The following is an 18434-nucleotide window of genomic DNA, read 5'->3' on the forward strand; positions in this document are numbered from 1 at the left end:
GGTGAGCTATCCGGGCGCCCCACATTAGTCTTGATCATTGAAATCCCTTCTCTTGTAAAAAATGAAAAATACAGTTTGAAAACTCTTCTGATAAATCCTAAATCAAAACTGTGCAGCGGCTTCATAATGGGCTCATTAGGCCAGAGAGCAGAAAAAACCCGCTGTTAGTTGACAGTTTGTGAGAACTGCAGTAGAGGATGTTTTACCCAATTGCATTGCTGCATCTTTTGCTATCAAAAAATATTGATTGGTACATTTATTCTCAGAAAATAAAGCCTGAACTGAACTAATAAAATGATTCCCTTTTTTAAATGTTTTTTATCTATGTTTTGACCGACCATAAAAAAAAGTCTGAATACATAATAAAAAAGTCTTATCTTTGGTTTTGGTGAAGTAATAATACTGGAGAAACATGACAAAAGCCAATCCCTTGCCACATAATATAAAACACGAAATGGTTGCTAGATAATGGTTTTGTTTGTTTATGATTATAGTCATGAAGCAAAATCAAAGCGAAGATTTATTGATTTTAAATTGCCGCTTACGTAATGTTTCTTATAAGTGGGAAAGTTAAACGTGAAATCCAATAACTGAGCACCTTAAACACTGACAGTCTGCTGCTACGTGATCATGCAAACTAATCCACACCCTGCAGAGACACTAAGTACAAGACCTGAGGGTTTAGCAAACAGGGCAGAGTTATCTCACAGGCAAAGCAGAAAAAGGACTCAGGGAATTCAATAGAACTGCTGGAGGCTTGGCAGCACTATTTGTTGTTTGGCGGCGAGTCATTTTGAAGGAAAAAACAAAAACAAATGGGGGCCTCATTCCCACAGGGGGTAAGTGATGTTATAAGAGAACTCTGGACAGCTGTGTGTGTGTGTGCAGATAGATGGATAGACAGGCAGACATTACTATGTCTGTAGAGGGGCAGAGAAACGTAAAGCCCCAGTGCACTGTCCACTGTCTGTCTTTGGGAGCCTTATCACTTTCTCCTGGGAGTTCGCTGATTTATGACCATGACTTTCATCTTCCATTCCCACAGTATCAGCAGGTGGTGGATGGGATGGAGTCTCCCAGCAGCCACTTTAGGATTGGTTTTCTGCCTGACAGACTGCTGCAGTGCAGCTCTCACCAATCTGCCAGCCTGAGTGTATGTGCCAGTCTGCAGAACATTTAGCACATCAACACTTTGTCCACTGCTGTAGTCCATTTAGGAATATTAAAGAAAGATGTGAAGTCTGTGTGTTTATGTCTCATCTTTTTTGAGCGCAAGGTTGCACTTGAGAGCTTGTGCGTGTCAGCTAGAGAGAGGAGAAAGACTCAGCGTGTTTTTGTGCACCTGCATGACAAATTCATTTGTGTTTATCAATTGTGAGTTTTACTGTTTTATGCTGTGCGCCTTCCTTTCCCCAAAGGCAGCATGGTTTAACACCTCCTGCTGCTCTGTTTTCAAGGAGACTTTCATGTGAAGTTACTGTAGTGAGATGATTGATGGTGCTAGCATTACTTTTGCCCATAGGAGAGCAATGACAAACAGCGCACACTGCTCTGTATTTTAATTTGACTTGCTCTTTTTGTCCTCCTCTCATGTTCTATCCAGCTGAGACATTTCTGCCTTACTGCTGTTCTAATTTTTAAAGAGATGGGTGACAGAAAATCTCTCTCCTTTACTATAATTTATAGTTTTATATCTGTCTGTTATTGTTACCTGCTTGTGAACTTTTGTAAGCTGGTCCAGGTTGTTTTCAAGAAAGGAAATCTTCTGTTTCTGGGTGATATATCCGCCGCTATCATCAGGGTCCATCCCTGCACTCTGTTGACAGATACAGTGGAGATCTTTTAGCACTGCCTTGCAAATACTGTAATTTGTTGTTTATAGTTAAGATGCGTCCGTCTTACTTTTCTAACTCGAGTCGTGAGGTCTTGAACAAAAAGCTTGCGGAGGTTGTGCAGGGTGTGGAGCTCACGAGCCTTCGGTATGAAGGGGGAGAGAGAGAGAGAGAGGAAATAGTGCAGTTAAAGCAGTTAGAGAGTATTTAGTGGATCAGTTGCCTCTGAGGGAGCCAAGTGAATCGTGACAGCAAATAATGACTTACAACAGTCTCTTCCAGCCCTTTGAGGTCCTGCTTTGACTGCTCATGGCGCTCATGAAGAAATCTATAGACAGACAAATAGATACACACATAGAGAGAAAATTCAAAATGAAATCTCTTTACCGCAAATGAGGACCACATTCTTGCCAGAATAATTCATGAATAAAGAACAAACGCAGCATGGACCGGCTGCCCCACTCGTGGGCTGTTAACCATCTGCCAATCTGATGCAATATGCTGCAAAGGTCAGTGCAGAAAGAGGCCTATTAGCAACCAGCTGCTACCTTATCTCAAAACTCCATAATGAAGATGCAAATAGAGTTACAAAGAAAGAAAGAGAAAAGAGGCAAAGAGTGGGTTAAAACGGTTAGCTTCCAGGTAATTTACTCTCAGACTGTATGACTGAAATACACCACATAGAAAGACACATACTGTAAATAGAAGGCAGTCAGAGCTGAGGAGCGAGAGTAAAATAAATAGACAAAAGGAAGACAAATGACAGAGAAAAATGGAAGACGTGAATCAAAAGAGGCAGCTCGCCCCCAGGTCTCCATATGGTGAAGTGTTTGAAAGCCGGCCAGGACAGTAAAGCAAAAACTCACGTCAGTTCCTCCAGCTGCCGGCTCTTGTGATGCTCTTGGCACTTGAGACGTTCAAAGTCACAGTGCAGTTGCTTCAACTCCAGATGCTGCTTCTGGTTACAACTGGAAAGGTGAACAATGGCATTCAGTAGATAAGTGCAAAATATTTTAACGGAAATAGATACTAGGAAGGAAGTCTGCAGATTAAAAATAGAATACAATCAAAAAATACAATCTGGAAATGTAGGTTAGCTCTACAAAATCCCATCTGGAATATGACTTTATGAACTCTCAAGACCTTAAAAGGATAATTTAACTTGCGTGTCCATCTCAGAATTTTACTACTACGCCTTCAGCTACTGGACAAGACATATTACAGGACACCAGAGAGGTTTATTAAAAGTTTTGAAACTGGTAAAAATGCCTAATAGGTTTTTTTGGTCTTAGAGTACAGCCGCCTCAATGTCACAGACAGAAGAATACATTCTTATTTCCTGAGTCTGAGGAGTAAAGATCCAGCTCAGTGGCGTGCACAGACTTTCAAAGCGACTTTCGGAGCCAAAATGATGAGGAGAGACCATTTGCATGCAGGGTTAGGATTTAAATTTTCCTAAGATTGGCTGATCAGAGTGGTCCATTAGTGGTGCAAGGTCATTAGGATACCAATACCTGCTGGTTTAAAAAATAAATATGGCAAAACAGTGCACACCTGTACATGCTGCTGCGTGAACCCTAAATAGAAACAATTTTTTGCTCTTTTTGAATCTTAAAGAATTTATTATGTATAGCCGCTTTTCCTACTCTGCTTCAAGGATCTAAAGGCCCACTCTGCTCCTATTTCAGATGCTTTCTACCTCACTGACACCCATCCATCCATCCATTTTCAAGCTGCTTATCCAAATCAGGCTATGCCAGCAGGACAAGCAAAGCAGCCATTCATAATTCTCTGCAGCTGCTCCTTGGGTGTTACCAGACACTCCCAGGCCAGCTGGGAAGTGTACTTTAGTCCCTCAAGAAGGCTTGCTCTACAGTCTGCTCCCAGACGGTCATGCTTGGTACAGAACATTTTCCAAACATGGTACCTGAGGGGGGCGTCTCTTCAAGGAGCCCGAACCAGCCCAGTGGCTCCTCACATTGTGGTTTAGCAGCAGTTTGACTCTAAAGTCCTCCCACGCTGCAGTTTCTTCACCATGTCCACCACCCACACATATTGAATTGCAGCTAGGGCTTAGACTTTTTTTGAGAACTAAATTGCGGACTGTATATCCCCAATTTTAGCATTTCCACACTGCTTATGAGGGTAGAACTGAATTTTAGATTTGAGCCTACAGACAGCTGACACAGAGGGTAAGCTATATGCTTCTGGAACCATGTGACCTGCACTGTATAGTGCCACACAGACCAGTCTCAAAGGTAGAAGGAAATATGCCTTTTCCATGACACTTTTATATTTTCTTTATAATTGATATCTTAAAATACTCCTGCACTTTTCTTTTTATACTCCTACACAAGTTACACATTTCTAAAGTGGACTCTTGATTAAGAAATCCTTATTTAGTATGTTAGAGAAAAAGAATTATAATGAAAAACTGACTCAGTTAAGTCGTCGATGATCTTCTGCTTCTCATTGATCTCGTCTCGCAGGCGGCCAAGCTGTTTGCTGTGCGCCTCACGGTGTGACTCCATCTGCTGCTCCAGAGCCCTCTGAGGTATGGGCAACAAGAGGGGGTGAGAGACATACATATATAATGAGAGAGAGGAGAGAGACGGTATCAAGGGGTGGGAACAAAAGGAAAACAAAATGACTAAATAACAAGAGAGAATACAATTACACACACCAGTGCACATGTGGACATAGAGGGCCACATGGGCATTGGTACACACAGCACACTGCCGTTGTGTACAATTGGGAACATGGCTAATGGAACTGGAGCGTGTCACACACAAACACACTGACATGCGAAAACACACTCTTGTGAACATGTGCAGAAATACAGGCAGATAATAAAAAAACAAACACATACTTCCAGCCGTGCAGGAGTGTTAAGGAGCTGAAAACTACATGTGTTGCATGTTTGCTGTAAGGTTGGAAGGCAAAGTGAGCAACTGGCCTGCAGCCCCAGACCTCTAGGGGCCTCAAAAACATCAGATGGTTTTTGGTTATTTGATTACTTGTAAATTTGTTTGGGGATTTGCATCACTAAAGTCCAATATCATCTATATCCTGCATTTTTATAATCTTGCAACCCTATCTGTAAAGGGACACCTTTATCAGTTTAGATTATATTTTTTCTCACATGGTGCATTTTCCTAAATTAAATTGCTATAATCTAAATGACATACAGAAAACCTGAGGCCTGGTAACATTCCAGTATACTGGTTTGTTTCTGGATCTCTGTGCAGAATATAATGAAACTACCCTCATTATTTTGCTGTGTGTACTGTATGTGATGGGAACTTGGAGATAACAAAGGCCCAAGAGCAAATTAGTGCTGAAATGATGTATTGATTAAGTCATTTATCAAGGAAAAATGCAAAACATTTGCTATTTCCATTTGTCTCAAATATGAGGATTTGCAACCTTTCTCTATTTTGTTTCATTGTAAATTGAATATCTTTGAATTTGGACTGTTTGACTGTTAATTGAAGTGATCACAGCTCTGGGCAACTGTAATAGGCATTTTTCACAAGTTTCTTACATTATGGGGTAGATGAGAACACGTATACCACTCTCATGACTGTACAATACATATTAACAAAGAGCTAGCAGCCAGTAAGCTTAGCTTAGCATAAAGACTGGAAACAGGGGGAGAGAGTTAGCCTAGCTCTGTCTAAAGGTAACAAAATATGTCTACCAGTACCTCTGAAGCTCACTTGACATCTTGCTTGATCAATCTGTAGCAACATTGTAGTATAAAAATGATACATTTCCATTTTAGGGGCAGTTAAGTGTCAGTTAATCTCTTGTCTGGGACCAGTTGTTAGGTCACCAGCAGTAGAATAGCAACATATCATTTTCATGCTACAATTTTGTTACCTTTGGACAGAGCTAGCGGTTTTCTCGTTTGCAGTGGTTATGCTAAGCTAAGCTAACTAGCTGCTGACTCCATTATATGTACTGTACAGACAAGTAAGCTGTCAGATGAATCTAAAGCATAATGAAAATAACTGTTGCAGCCCTGGTTTACATGTGAAAACACTTCCACTCGGGATCCTATGTACAAGCTCAGACACAGTACACTGACACATGAATGCACATTAATGGAAGCAGTCGCAGACAAACCATGCATATATAATAGAACTAGATACAGCAGTGCCGCTCAGCACTGCTTCCAATTTTGCCCAGTGGTTACCTGCAGCCTAAAAAACATTTTTCCCCCACAGCTCACCTTTATAAAACAGACGTCACAGGACACTTCGAACTGCAAACAAGGTCAACTATGACCCTTTCTATTATTAATTTTTGATCCATCGAGGTTAACTAGAGCTGAGAAAATCGATTTAAAATCTGAAATGTCATCACAATGTAAAATCTATGGGCCAAGTGGGAAGACACACTACTACTGCATTGCAGAAGCTAGGAAACTTTTTTGGCAAATGTGCCAGGCAAGCAATTTTTATTGGACTGAATAGGCATCAGGTATCTAGTTCTATTATATATCTATGAGACAACCATATCACACACATGCAGATCTACAGTTAGCTGAGTGCTTAAGTGGTGTGAGAAAAGGTCATTACACTAGTCATGATTACCTTTATATCATAGGAATCCTGGACAGATGTGTGGTTCTCCCCTCTGGTCATCTGTGACATGCTCTCTGAAACACACACACACACACACACACACACACAAATTAGGAGAAAAGACAGAAAGAGAAATCCAGTGAGAGAAACCAAGACAAAGAGAGAAGAAAGAAGAGGAAAAGGAAAGCAGGAAGACAAAAGAAAGTAACACAGTGATGTAGATGAAAGAGGTGAGAGTGACCTGACTTTGACAGCACAGCAGTACTACCGCTTGATGTTGACAGTGAGGTCAGCGTGATGTAAGTCGTGCCCGGGGTGTAATAATATCTATTATTGAAAATGACAGCTATTGTGTCACGCTGATCTGATCTTTTGTTAACACACTGCTGTGCCTGGTGTCTGATGATGAAATTACCGAGCCCTCTACCTCACACCAGACTATGAGAGCGACATGACCTGCAGCACTTTGTATTTATCTACTTCTGTAATGACTCTAGGACCGCCTGGCTCTGGTGTGGAGTAAAGGCAAAATTGATTTACCTGCCCTTAAATCCATGGGTTATTTAATGCAGTTCTATGGGACTCCTCAGGAAGAATGACTTACATTGCTTTTGGCCTGATTTGTGAATTGTGTCAGCGTCCTGGGAGTATCTGCAGTTAGGTGGACCGCGCACAAATTTCAAATGTACCATTAATCTCTTCGTGCTGGTGCTGTGAAATGTTTTGGAGCCTAAGCTGTTCATCAGTGTTTACCACTTGTTTTTCTTTTTCTTGACAGGATAGAAAGGCCTCTGGCACTGACTCAAACTCTCCATTGAAGCTAATAACATTGTTTTAAGCAAGGAGGCCCTTCCTCTCAGTTCTAGTTCTAGTGGAGCTGAGATTCACTGACAGACGTGTTGTCTTTTTTATGTTTTCCCTATCCTGACATGATTTTATTTGACTGTGTCAGAATATTAACCTTATATTTGACTTTGGCATCTCAAGTCAGCAGTTTGGCAATATTTATGATGTAGATTAATTTAAATATTGTCCTTAACTGTGCAGTGAGTAAGAATGTCACACAACACTTAGGAAATCATTATTTATTATTTCAATCCCTGCAGCACAATGTCATTTTAATAACTTGTGCTTCTGTTGGACAAATATTCTCAGTTTAAACCTGCAGTATTTTTTGATTTATTGAGCAAATATCTGTTCTCTTGGAGCCCTGTATTTTGCCGGATTTTTCAACCATACGCTTATTGTTTTGCTTGTCTGACCATATTGATAGTTTCCTCCTTCACCTTAGAGTCTGAATAAATGTTAAACTCTTTGCTCCTGGTTTGTAATTTCGGTCACGTAGGTAAAATATCTCAACCTGAGCCTGGGGCAAATACACTTTTATTACAAATACAGAACCTTTTTTTATATGTACTGCACCGCGTTTATGCAATATCGATCCTTGAACCTCAGGTTTGGCTAAATTGTTAGATTTAACCTTGAAAGCTTGATTCATGCACTTTCACCAAGGTGCTGAATTTTCAAGCTGACTGTGTGTTTCAATATTTCTAAGTATAAGTAGTACACTAATATTGTCTGTCGTTTTAGTAACAAACACTTGGCTATATGGATCGCAATATTGGTCTGTTGGTCCATCACTTTTGTCCAGACTGAAATATCTCACCAACTATTGGATGACATTTTGTATCATGGTTCAAAGGCAATGAATTCTACTGACTGTGTTATAAGGTCGAAATTTGTGGTTTTAAGTGAATTCTCTCCACGACTATTAGATGGATTCTCATTCTTACCTTTGTGATCCCTTATAAATTTGCCCAGTGCTTTGGTTTATCATTAAATACCTGCAAAACTAATAATCTGGTTGTCACCCTCAGCTATGGCTAAGAACTAAGATGATGAAAATGATTAACATTATACCTGCTTAACATCAGCGTGTTAGCATTGTCACTGTGAACATGTTAGCTGACTTTAGTTAGTTGTCATTTACATTGTGTTTAGTGCTCATTAGCAAATGTCAGCATAGTAACACACTAAACTAAGATGGTGAACATGATGTACCTGCTAAACACCAGCATGTTAACAAAGTCATTGTGAGAATGTTAGTTAGCTCTGTGAACTATAACAGAACCATTACATTGGCTGTCTTGTTTGTTGACTGCATTATTGAGGAGACTACTGTTGTACTTTAAATATGATGATTTTTTTGTTTTTTAATCATATAATGTTCCATTAGTCTACCTTGAGCTTGGAGTTTGGCCAGCTCCTCGCTCAGAGAGTCATAGCTGTCCTCCAGGTGTCTCTTCTTCAGCTCCACATTCTGCATGTACTCTGTTAAAGAGCGGATCTTTGCCTCATGCTGAAAGTCAGAACATAATGTCTCAGATGCAGAAAGTATACTGATGAGGACCTCTACGCAAGAGAAGACTTTACGACAAAGATAAAATGTACTTTTTACTCAGTGTGGATATGTATGATCTACGTTGAATATTTATGATCTTTGTTGATTAGGGAATTTGATTAAATACCAAAAATATTAAAACTCACAACATGACTCAATCAATCATATCGAAACAAAGAATACAAAACACGCAATCCTTACAGAATCGGGACACGCTGAAGGCTTCTGCTGCAAAAACTGTGTCACTGCCACAAACAGTTGAGTGACATTTCGAGCACGCTGCTCTTCATCAGAGTAATTAACATCACACATACTTACGTAGGCCTTTGTGTGATGTTAATTATTCTGATGAAGAGCAGCATGCTCCAAATGTCACTCAACTGTTTTTAGTGATAATTGATATTGGGAGGTGTCCTGATTTTTCAGCACCAACATTTCCCACTTGATTGACAGATTAACAAACTTTATTCCGACACCAGATGTTTTCAAGTAGTTCCTCCAATGCTTGTATCCGTCCCTCACCTGTGAAACAAGGAGGTGACATGAGGACAGCTCTCTGCCTGTCTCCTCCATCTTGCGGTGACACTCCGTCTGAAGGTTTTCCAGGTGGCGGCAGCGCTTCACCATCGACTTCACCTCTGACTTTATCTTGCTGATGTAGAGGCGAGCCACTGTGAACTCCTCCTCGATCACACCAGTAATCTCCATGGGCTGGAGACAAAGAGGGGAAGAGAGAGTTAAAATACTAGTTTGGTTAAGATTGAGTGGGGACGATTTAAAGACAGCTGGGAAGTTAAAGAGGAAAGGAGGCATCTTAGAAACTGTCTGCCATTTTATTTGAACATCCATTTTGTTCACAGCATCATTTAGGAGATGCTGTGACTCAAATGCTCTGAAAAAGCAGTGCAGGATTGAAAATATACTCACATATCAAAATAAATCGAAATATTACAGCAAATATATGTGGATATGCCTATAACCTGTCCTCGGGTGTATAGAAAACAAGATAGTAAATGGAAATACATACAGTTTACTGAATATCTATTATATAATAAATGGCTTTTCCACTGGATCATCAACCATAATCACACAGACAATTGTATTAAAGATGTGTCAATTGTCACAGATGCCAAATATGTCAGGTTAAATTAGAGAGACATTTGTACAAAATGAAAAGAAAGACATTTTGAATTTTCCACTCTGTCTCTTGTTTTTATATTTCACTGTGATAAAAGCTTTAGTGAAGCTTTAGAGGACCCACACCCACAACTCTACCAGCATCCCATCAGCAACACCACTCGTCATGTGCTCATTTGAAAAGGAATTTTGATCTGTAAAAATAGTTTATTTGAACACTATTAATTATATAATTAAAAATACTTATATTAACACAATTTGGTGGCATAAACTGGACACTTAAATGCTTTATCCATTACTCTTAGCTATGTATCTTAACTTCTCTGTTGGCTTTCGTCTCAATCGCAGTGCTTGAGAGTGTTTGTGTGAATTACTGACTCAGGTTGGTGGGTGTGTTCGGTTCATTAACCTAGCTATCAATATTTTGACAAGATTAGCCTCACAACAATTTGTAATCCCTTACAAATTAATAATGGATTTTGTGGTGATGTAAGCGGCAAGTGTCAAGGAGTCAGTCAGTTAAGTGTGAGTTACACCCTGAGCCTTTTAAACATATTATCATTTATAGCACCAGCTGCACCATGGAAAGTCATGTCAGGCAAGATCTGAAGTAGCGCCTTTTTAATATGATTTTAAAAATATGTAGAACCATCTATCCACAGACATGGCATGCTCACTGGAAAGAACAGGATGTGCCGATCCCAGTGTATGACATCTGTGAGCTTTGAGTTTAAAAAGAGGAGGGTGGTTTTGATGCAAATTACATCAATTGTGCCCAAAAGTTAAATGTTTCTTGTAACTTTGACTGTTGGAGAATATGGGGATTCCAATGTTTAGAAGTTAAATATTCAAAACTTTTATTAAACGTAATTTTTTTGTCACAGATATATATATTATATTAGTTTCTCCTGTTTTGTCACAAGTCTGTTTCTTTCAAAACATCCCTGGTAAGTGAATACAGTGTCTCCCAACCTGCACTGTGTGTCCCACTCACCAGCTTGATGTCTCTGTTTCCAACGATAGTGCTGAACTCGCTCAGGTCCCTCATCAGGCCGTTGAGAATCTCCGCGATGCGTTTCCTTTGGTGGCTGCTCACTTCCTGGATACGGGACAGCTCCGCCTCTAAAGCCATGAGGTGAGCCTGTGGGAGTAGAGGAGTGAAACGAGGGCAAAGAGCAGGATGAGAGAGGCGTTGTTGTGTGAGATGAGAGAAAACCCAGAAGAGGGGAGATGGGAAAGAACAGCGGAATAATCACAAGAAAATTGTACAGCAGAGGATTGAGAGAGGGAGGATTTAGAGTCCTTTAACCTGAGAGCACACACAGCTGCGAGACACATTTTAACCCCTGACCTCATTCTCATCCAAGAAATCCAAACAGCAAAACATAATGGCCACTAAATTACAAATCAATAAACTACCGGGATAGGGGTTGATGGCATTGGCGCTGGATGAAAGGATCTGGGGAAGTGACTGATGGAGCTTTCTTTATCCTTCTCCATTTTGTACAGCAGGCTGTGACTATACAACGCTGTAGCCCCAATGGCTTCAGTACAATTAAACAATTTGGATTCAATCGATACTCTACAGGTCTGATGAAATAAAGTGAAGGAAGGGTGGTGCACTTTGTCTACCTTGGAAAGAAGTTCTTTCTTATTGGAAAACTATGCCTAAATTTAGACCTAGAAATCTCCTTTTGTTGGTTAGTGCCATAGCCAGGATTTTTAAGATCATAAGCCCAAATGACCCTAGTGCAACAAATCAAACATTTCAATTAGTAGAGATGGTTTCTTCAAAGTGCCAGGATAAAGTCCTGATGGAGAAATTATAAATCCCTATTTTACTTTTTTATTCAGTAATATTTTTTGACAATAAATAAATAATATTTTGTATAAAAACATCAAAATCAGCCTTCAAAATCAAATTACTATAATAATTGAGGAATGACCTTGATGTCCTCAATCATACAGTAGCTACAACCTTGTTTTGGTGTGACCATGAGCAACACAAATGTATTCATTTCAAATATAATCTTTTCTGGCTTGAGTCTTTTTCCATACTGGTGGTGCTACACACAGTGTTTTATTTCATACTAAGTAGATCATTTATTGTCATATAAATAATGTACTTGAGCTCTTTTTTAATGGCGCATTCTAGGATATTGCCCCTATGGATCATCAGTCAAGTAAAGGCACCATTAACCACCTTCTTAAATACAGTAACATTCACTCCTCTCCATCTTCATCTACTTCATTAACTTTAGGCCATGTGATCATTTTCCAGGTCACTTCCCGTGTCAAAACATTAACTTTTTGCAATAAATAATGAACTGAAATTGATTCATTTATGAATAAGTAAAAAGGAGAGGTGAGGTTAATGAAAAATGTTTAGTTAAAGAAAGATTTATGAAGAGATTCTGAAGAGAAGTGATGTTGGTTGAATGATGAATGGAGTTCATCATAATGATAGAAAGGGGCTTAAGTGGACGGATGGATGAAAGAAGGTGTCTAAAGGAGCCAATGAATGGCAGTGACAGTGAGCGATGACATGGCCTCCTGCAGAAGAAGACTAAGGTTCCCACTGAAAGCAGAGATGAAAACAGCTGAGGAGACAGTGGGGTGAATACAGTGATGAATGTACTCCATTGCACAATTTTTCTAGGTCAATGCTGCCCCATTTCTATATGGAAAATTTAAAAAACCGCAACACTCCACATTAGCATAACAGCTGGGATGCAGTGAGTGGAGAACTGGTAATAAAGAGTCAGGGGGGATGAAGCTGGAAAAGACCCTGAGAAGCTGAATTAATGGGATTTTTTATTAGATTACTGTATGGTTTCTTGTATTCAGTTTCACATCTGAGGTCCCTGAGAGGATGTTGAGACAGGTGAGAGGTCAGGCCAGAACATACTGAAGAGGCCACAGAGACTGCGAGCTAAGTGAAATGATTGAGGAACAGAGAGAGGTTTCAGCTGGCTTTAGCTGACTAAACTGTGCAGTGAGTGGTTATATTGTCAAATCCTTTCATCAATTTCTGGACCAGCTTCTGAGAAAGACAAAGAGGGAGGGCAGGACACCGTGGCAGATTGTAAAGTGGTGCATGAAATATTGAAGAGGTTTTAAGAAGGTGAATAATGGTCCACTCCGTCCACTGAGTCAGTCACAATAACTTTATTAAGGACTCTGCTGATGGTTTTTCTTTTGTTGTTATCTCTACTTGACTTTTTGACTTTTTAATCTGCTTCATCAGGACTGTGTTGCTGTGGTTTGATTAAAAATGACTGTCCTCAGTTTCTCATTCAAATGTTCCTAAACTCTGATTGATGCATGGATACACATGACATCACTTTGTTCTTCAAACCAGTGAAAATTCACAGAAATCTTTCATGCTAAATAACTAAAGAAAAACAGAAAAAACTATGTTTATGTAGGATCCCAACACTCATACTAAGGATTTCAGGGCATTTCAGCTCTCATGACTTAAAATAAAACATCTTCAGACCATCACTAATTGAAAATGCAGTTTTCAAGACTTTTCAACGCCTTGTCAAAAATGGTAATGAAATAAACAGTTTTTAATAAAAGCAGAATATCATTAATAATTTAATTTCCCAGGCTTTGCAGATAAATTATGCCAGATTGAAATAACTACAAATTAGTATTTTAGAATGCCAACACTGCCCCTTAACCACAACCTCAAACAAGCTATTCAGTCAAGGGAATTTATGAGATTGAATACTGACCTTAATCAAGAAAAGTCAAGCTTGTGCTCTTGGTAGCTGAAGTTTTTAATATTGTCCAGTGTTTATTTGTGGTCAGAGTGCAAAACAACCAGCCATGATTGAATTCAGTGATCAAGCAATTTGAACCAGTAGTTGTATATTTTGTTGAAGGACAGGGACTTTTTTATATCTATGAATGCGTCTTTTCTGTCTTTTTCCTAAATGTGCCTTCCTACTTTATATATACCACACCACATTATGTCCAATGTGCCTTTATCAGTTTTTGCTAATGCTAGGACGATTATGTACCCATCTGTCTCTGTCGCTGCCTCTTTGTTTTTTCAGTTTCTCTTCATCATTCTTTCTCTTCTCCCCTGTTCGCCAATTTTAATCTGCAGTGTATATTCACCTTTATGGTATGAAACTGAGCCTCCAGGAAGCCAAACCCACCATTTTTTTTGCAAGCTCTTCAGCCAACAGCTTGTTCTGCACGCTCTTCTCCTCTACCTCTAGGCTCTTCTGGTCGTAGTTGACTGCCAGCTCCTCCAGGGCCTGGAGGACTTCCTTCACCTCGGCTTTAGCAGATTCATTCTCTGTCTGCAGCCTGCCGAGCTCCGACTGCACTTTCTCACTGTCACCCCTGGATGATGCCAGAAGCTGAGGGACACAAAAATTTGAATAATCTTTTGAATAAACTCTAAATAAAAAGAGTTCTGGTTTTCAAAAAGGAGCCGAGAAAGACAATTGTATAGGAGCATTGTGTACAACAATCAGCAGCTTCATTGTTATTCACAAGGCAGATCTGCTGTGTACAGCAATAAAGAAATGATGGGGTTTATCTTGTTCTCTTGCTATTAATACAGAAGCAGGTGTACAAACCCTGTTACACAATATAGGTGTAATTTAGCAGATGAAACATATTTTAAATATTCATTTTTATATTCATAGACTATCACTTGCCACTATAAGAGCTGATATTACTCTGCCACCGAGATGTTTGCTTGCATGTGCACTGCTACAGCCCACTGTGGGTCATTTTACTGAATGGGTGTCATTAAATGTAGATAATGCTCTACCCAGGGTGCCGGTGTGTTTGCACTGTAGCACACATATTCTGTTTGGCTGTATGTAAAATCATGTTACTTTACACAAGCTAAGGTTGTTGGTAGTTACCATCATGTCAGCCCAACGCACAGCAGGCCCATTTTTGGATATGAATGAACTGAATGTGAAGTCTTTTACTTGGCCATGTACTACATCCTAAAGCTTGGTTCAGGCTGTTTGGCCCACTGGTTTAGCTACTGTTATGAATACATGCTGTAAATACTCTTCTTAATTACCTTTTAATGGAATCTTGTAATTGCTGTACTTCCCACAAGTAGCATTTGTGTAGTACCCGTTTACTGTAGATTTGTGTGAGAAAAGGGCCGTAACCCTTTTCTTCTGCATAAATGGTCTCTAAATTCATATAGATGGTGGAGTCATGCTCTTCCACAGCATTTTAAATCACATATCAGATCATTCAAGAGTTTGTTTGTTTTTCAGCTACAGTGTTACAATGTTAGCCTACATGCTTCAGTGCTTCATAAATGTCTGTATTGACGATTCCCTCCAGTCAATTGTGTCTAAGCAGCAACTGAAACCTATTCTAATTTAAAATGCTATTAACACACAAATACGCTCATGAGCCAACAATAATGCTGTATGTTCTTCAAGTGCTTTCTGGTGTTTTTCTATCTCAAGGGCAAGATAATAAACCTCTCATGGCTGAGTTCTATTCAAAGTGTGCTTATGAGTTCCACATTTGCAGGTGCTGTCTACTTTGGGCCGTTTAACCAAACTGATGAAAGGATGTAAAACTGAAGTCTTTTACCTCCTCCTGGTCGAGCATCTGCTCCTTCAGTTTCTCAACCATCTGGCTCTGGTGGTTGATCTCATCATCCTTCAGTGACAAAGAGACACGTTGAATAGAAACAGTTCATTTACAGTGCGATGTATTACACACACTGATAAAGTACAGATTGTGCTATCTTGTTTACTTTGGGTACCATGTTCAGTCACAACTATACATTTGCACTTACCTGTATAAATGAAAGATGTGCAGTAGTTTCAATACTTATTTGAGAAAAATCTTTAATACTGTATAACCATAAACAAGTATATCAAAAAGGGTATGATAAATTACTGCTCAAACAGCAGTTATTATTTGATTTATTTATATTTGATGGTCTGTGGTCAACTCATAATGCATACCATAATGGAAAAATAACTAAAATAAATGTTACTCAAAACTCTGCGTGTAAGAGAAAACATGTCCTGTGTATAAATATACTCAGCATGTAATACAAAATATCCTACATCAGGATGCTATAGCTATTGTACCACATAAAGTAGAGAAAAAATAAAATGTATGCATCCCCATGGATTGCCTGTCACAATATGTGCAACTACACACTGTATCTGTCTGCATGTGTGAAAACGTCAAAAGGATTATACGTTATATTTATTCACATATGCATTGTATGGGGAATACAAACTGTCCAAGTGAATTGACACACAACTGGTTCTGCCAATTCAATGTAATATCTGATGATAAAAACTTGGATTACAGCCCTGTGGAGCACAGCATACACGTGATGATGTGTTAAATAAATTAAAGCTTTAATGCTTTTCAGTGTAGAACATTACTATTTCCCCAATGGCATCTATTCCTAATAGTTGCTAGATTAGTCACTACTATGTGTCTGATCCTGAATTCATTAACATGAATAATACATGTATGATATTCTCTTTGTATTCATGTGTGCATACCATTAAAAAAAATCTCTACATTCATGCATATAAACGGGCCTCGTGCTGCATCCTTTCATCACCTTATCATCCAGTTGTTTATAAAGCTTGCGGATCTCCTCCTCATACTTCTGTCGCTCCTCCTCAGAGATGTGAACCACAATGGAGGAGGCAAGGGAACAAGGGCTGCAGGGGCTGCAGATGTCAAGAATTGGCACCTCAGATTCGGGCGGCGCCAGGGGGACTTCCTCCAATCCCGGGCTCAGATGCTCTAACACAACATCCTCACCTAAACACAAGGGACAAAATATTATATATATTTTTAAATGTGTTCCTCTTATCTCTGGCAAATCCCCCTCTATGGATTATTGCATAAACAGGGATTAGTGGGTTAATCTCAGTGTATGTCCTTTCCTTACTCATGAATACATTTACATCTCACGTTTGAGATATTTCTGTTATAAATGAGCTTCCTGTTTTACGGACTCAACACCCAACAGCATACAAATTACCAGACCTATATAACACTGACTTCTCGGTTGTCTTATGTCTGGCTTTGGCTCAAACTCGTCCAGTATTTCACAAAGAAAAAGGCTGTTGAAAGCAGAAAAGTGAGAACATTCAGTATGCTAATTGAGCACAAGTACAGCCACTTAATGGCACTAAGAACACAGAAAAAGTCTTGGACTGACTGCTACTCTGGATTTTATAACGATTTTCTGGCTTGATGCTTTACCTCCGGCAGCATCAAGAGGTTTGTCCCCCAGGATAGAGTAGCAGGAGGTGGTGCAAAAAAATATTTCAAAGCACAAAACCATACATGCAACACAAAAAGGGGGATGGATAGGTTATTGATAAAGAGTATGATCCTCTAATATAATTGAGATATTCAACACATTTACATTAGACATACCAACCCTGTTTAATCACATTTTTGTTTTGCCAAAGGGACACAAAGTATGTGGTTATGTTTAGGCACCAAAGCGTTGGTTAAGGTTAGGTAAGGGAAAGATTGTGGTAATAAAATTAAATGTTAATAAACATGTTGTGTCTGAAGTCACTGTGGACTTGTCTATATTAAATCAGATCACAATCTTTCCCAAATCTTTAATGTGCTATGAATGCCCGAACACAACCATAAAAATGTTTCATACTGCTGTTTCTATGTGAGTGAATATTGTATTGCAAAATCTGATATTTTAGCAGCAAAATAAGTAAATACATTGTCAATGAACATACGTTGAGTGTCACAATTTTTAGCCAAATGGTATTTGTTGTTGCAAATAGTTATATAAAAATATAATTTCATGCCACTTACTGCTTTTTCCCTATTTCTAAAGACACATCAGTATTAACCTCTTGATGCTGAGGGCTAGACTTTAACAGCTGACAGCCTTTTCTGTGTTCTTCATGTGCCTGTACATATAATTTTTTAAGCATTCACTGGCTCCCCCTCCTTGTTTTTTCGCTTGATAACTGAACTGTTAATCCGGATGAATTGGGGAAATTGAGTAGTTTGCCCCTTTAAGACAAGGTCAAAGTAATCCATTGTTGATACAATACAGCTACCTGATACCTTTCACTGATTTCATCTTCTTGTCCAGTTGGAGGTGGGCCAATCAATAAAAACAGCCGCATGGTCAAATGCGACAAAGACCTAAAAACACGTGATTGCACAGCACAAGAGATCCCCGCTCAACGCAGAGGGAGGAGATGTGGTGGAATTTACTGTAGGAGACAGCTGTTCGTGTCTTTGGGCCATCCTTGACTAAAGAGTCAGATAATGTGGTACAAGATGGAGGTCAACAGCATTCGTCTCAGGGAGTTCCTAGCCTGTGGTGGGCAACAATATAGGGAGCAGTGAGGGGGGAATGGGGGCAACTATGTTGTCAAGATGATCCATTAGGAAATTAAAAGCACTAAATTGTGAGAGAGGAAGAGAGTGGAGGGAGAGAGAGGAGAGGAG

General features: G+C 39.4%; 1 protein-coding gene across 1 annotated transcript in view; it reads right to left on the reverse strand.

Annotated features, from left to right (window-relative positions):
* The window catches only part of kif5ab (kinesin family member 5A, b), a 66591-nt gene that overhangs the window by 13130 nt on the left and 35027 nt on the right, over positions 1-18434 (reverse strand). The window contains exons 12-23 of the mRNA XM_035662889.1: positions 16552-16757; positions 15552-15620; positions 14129-14335; positions 10954-11100; positions 9345-9533; positions 8663-8780; positions 6431-6495; positions 4272-4381; positions 2699-2800; positions 2100-2160; positions 1903-1974; positions 1712-1816 (exon numbers count right to left, since the gene is read on the reverse strand). Of these exons, the coding sequence (XP_035518782.1) occupies positions 1712-1816; positions 1903-1974; positions 2100-2160; positions 2699-2800; positions 4272-4381; positions 6431-6495; positions 8663-8780; positions 9345-9533; positions 10954-11100; positions 14129-14335; positions 15552-15620; positions 16552-16757 (1451 nt within the window). The remainder of the gene's footprint in view (positions 1-1711; positions 1817-1902; positions 1975-2099; positions 2161-2698; positions 2801-4271; positions 4382-6430; positions 6496-8662; positions 8781-9344; positions 9534-10953; positions 11101-14128; positions 14336-15551; positions 15621-16551; positions 16758-18434) is intronic.

The sequence above is a fragment of the Morone saxatilis genome, unplaced genomic scaffold (genome assembly GCF_004916995.1).
Source record: "Morone saxatilis isolate NCDOM2014 unplaced genomic scaffold, NCSU_SB_2.0 Contig18, whole genome shotgun sequence".
Lineage (NCBI taxonomy): Eukaryota > Metazoa > Chordata > Actinopteri > Moronidae > Morone > Morone saxatilis.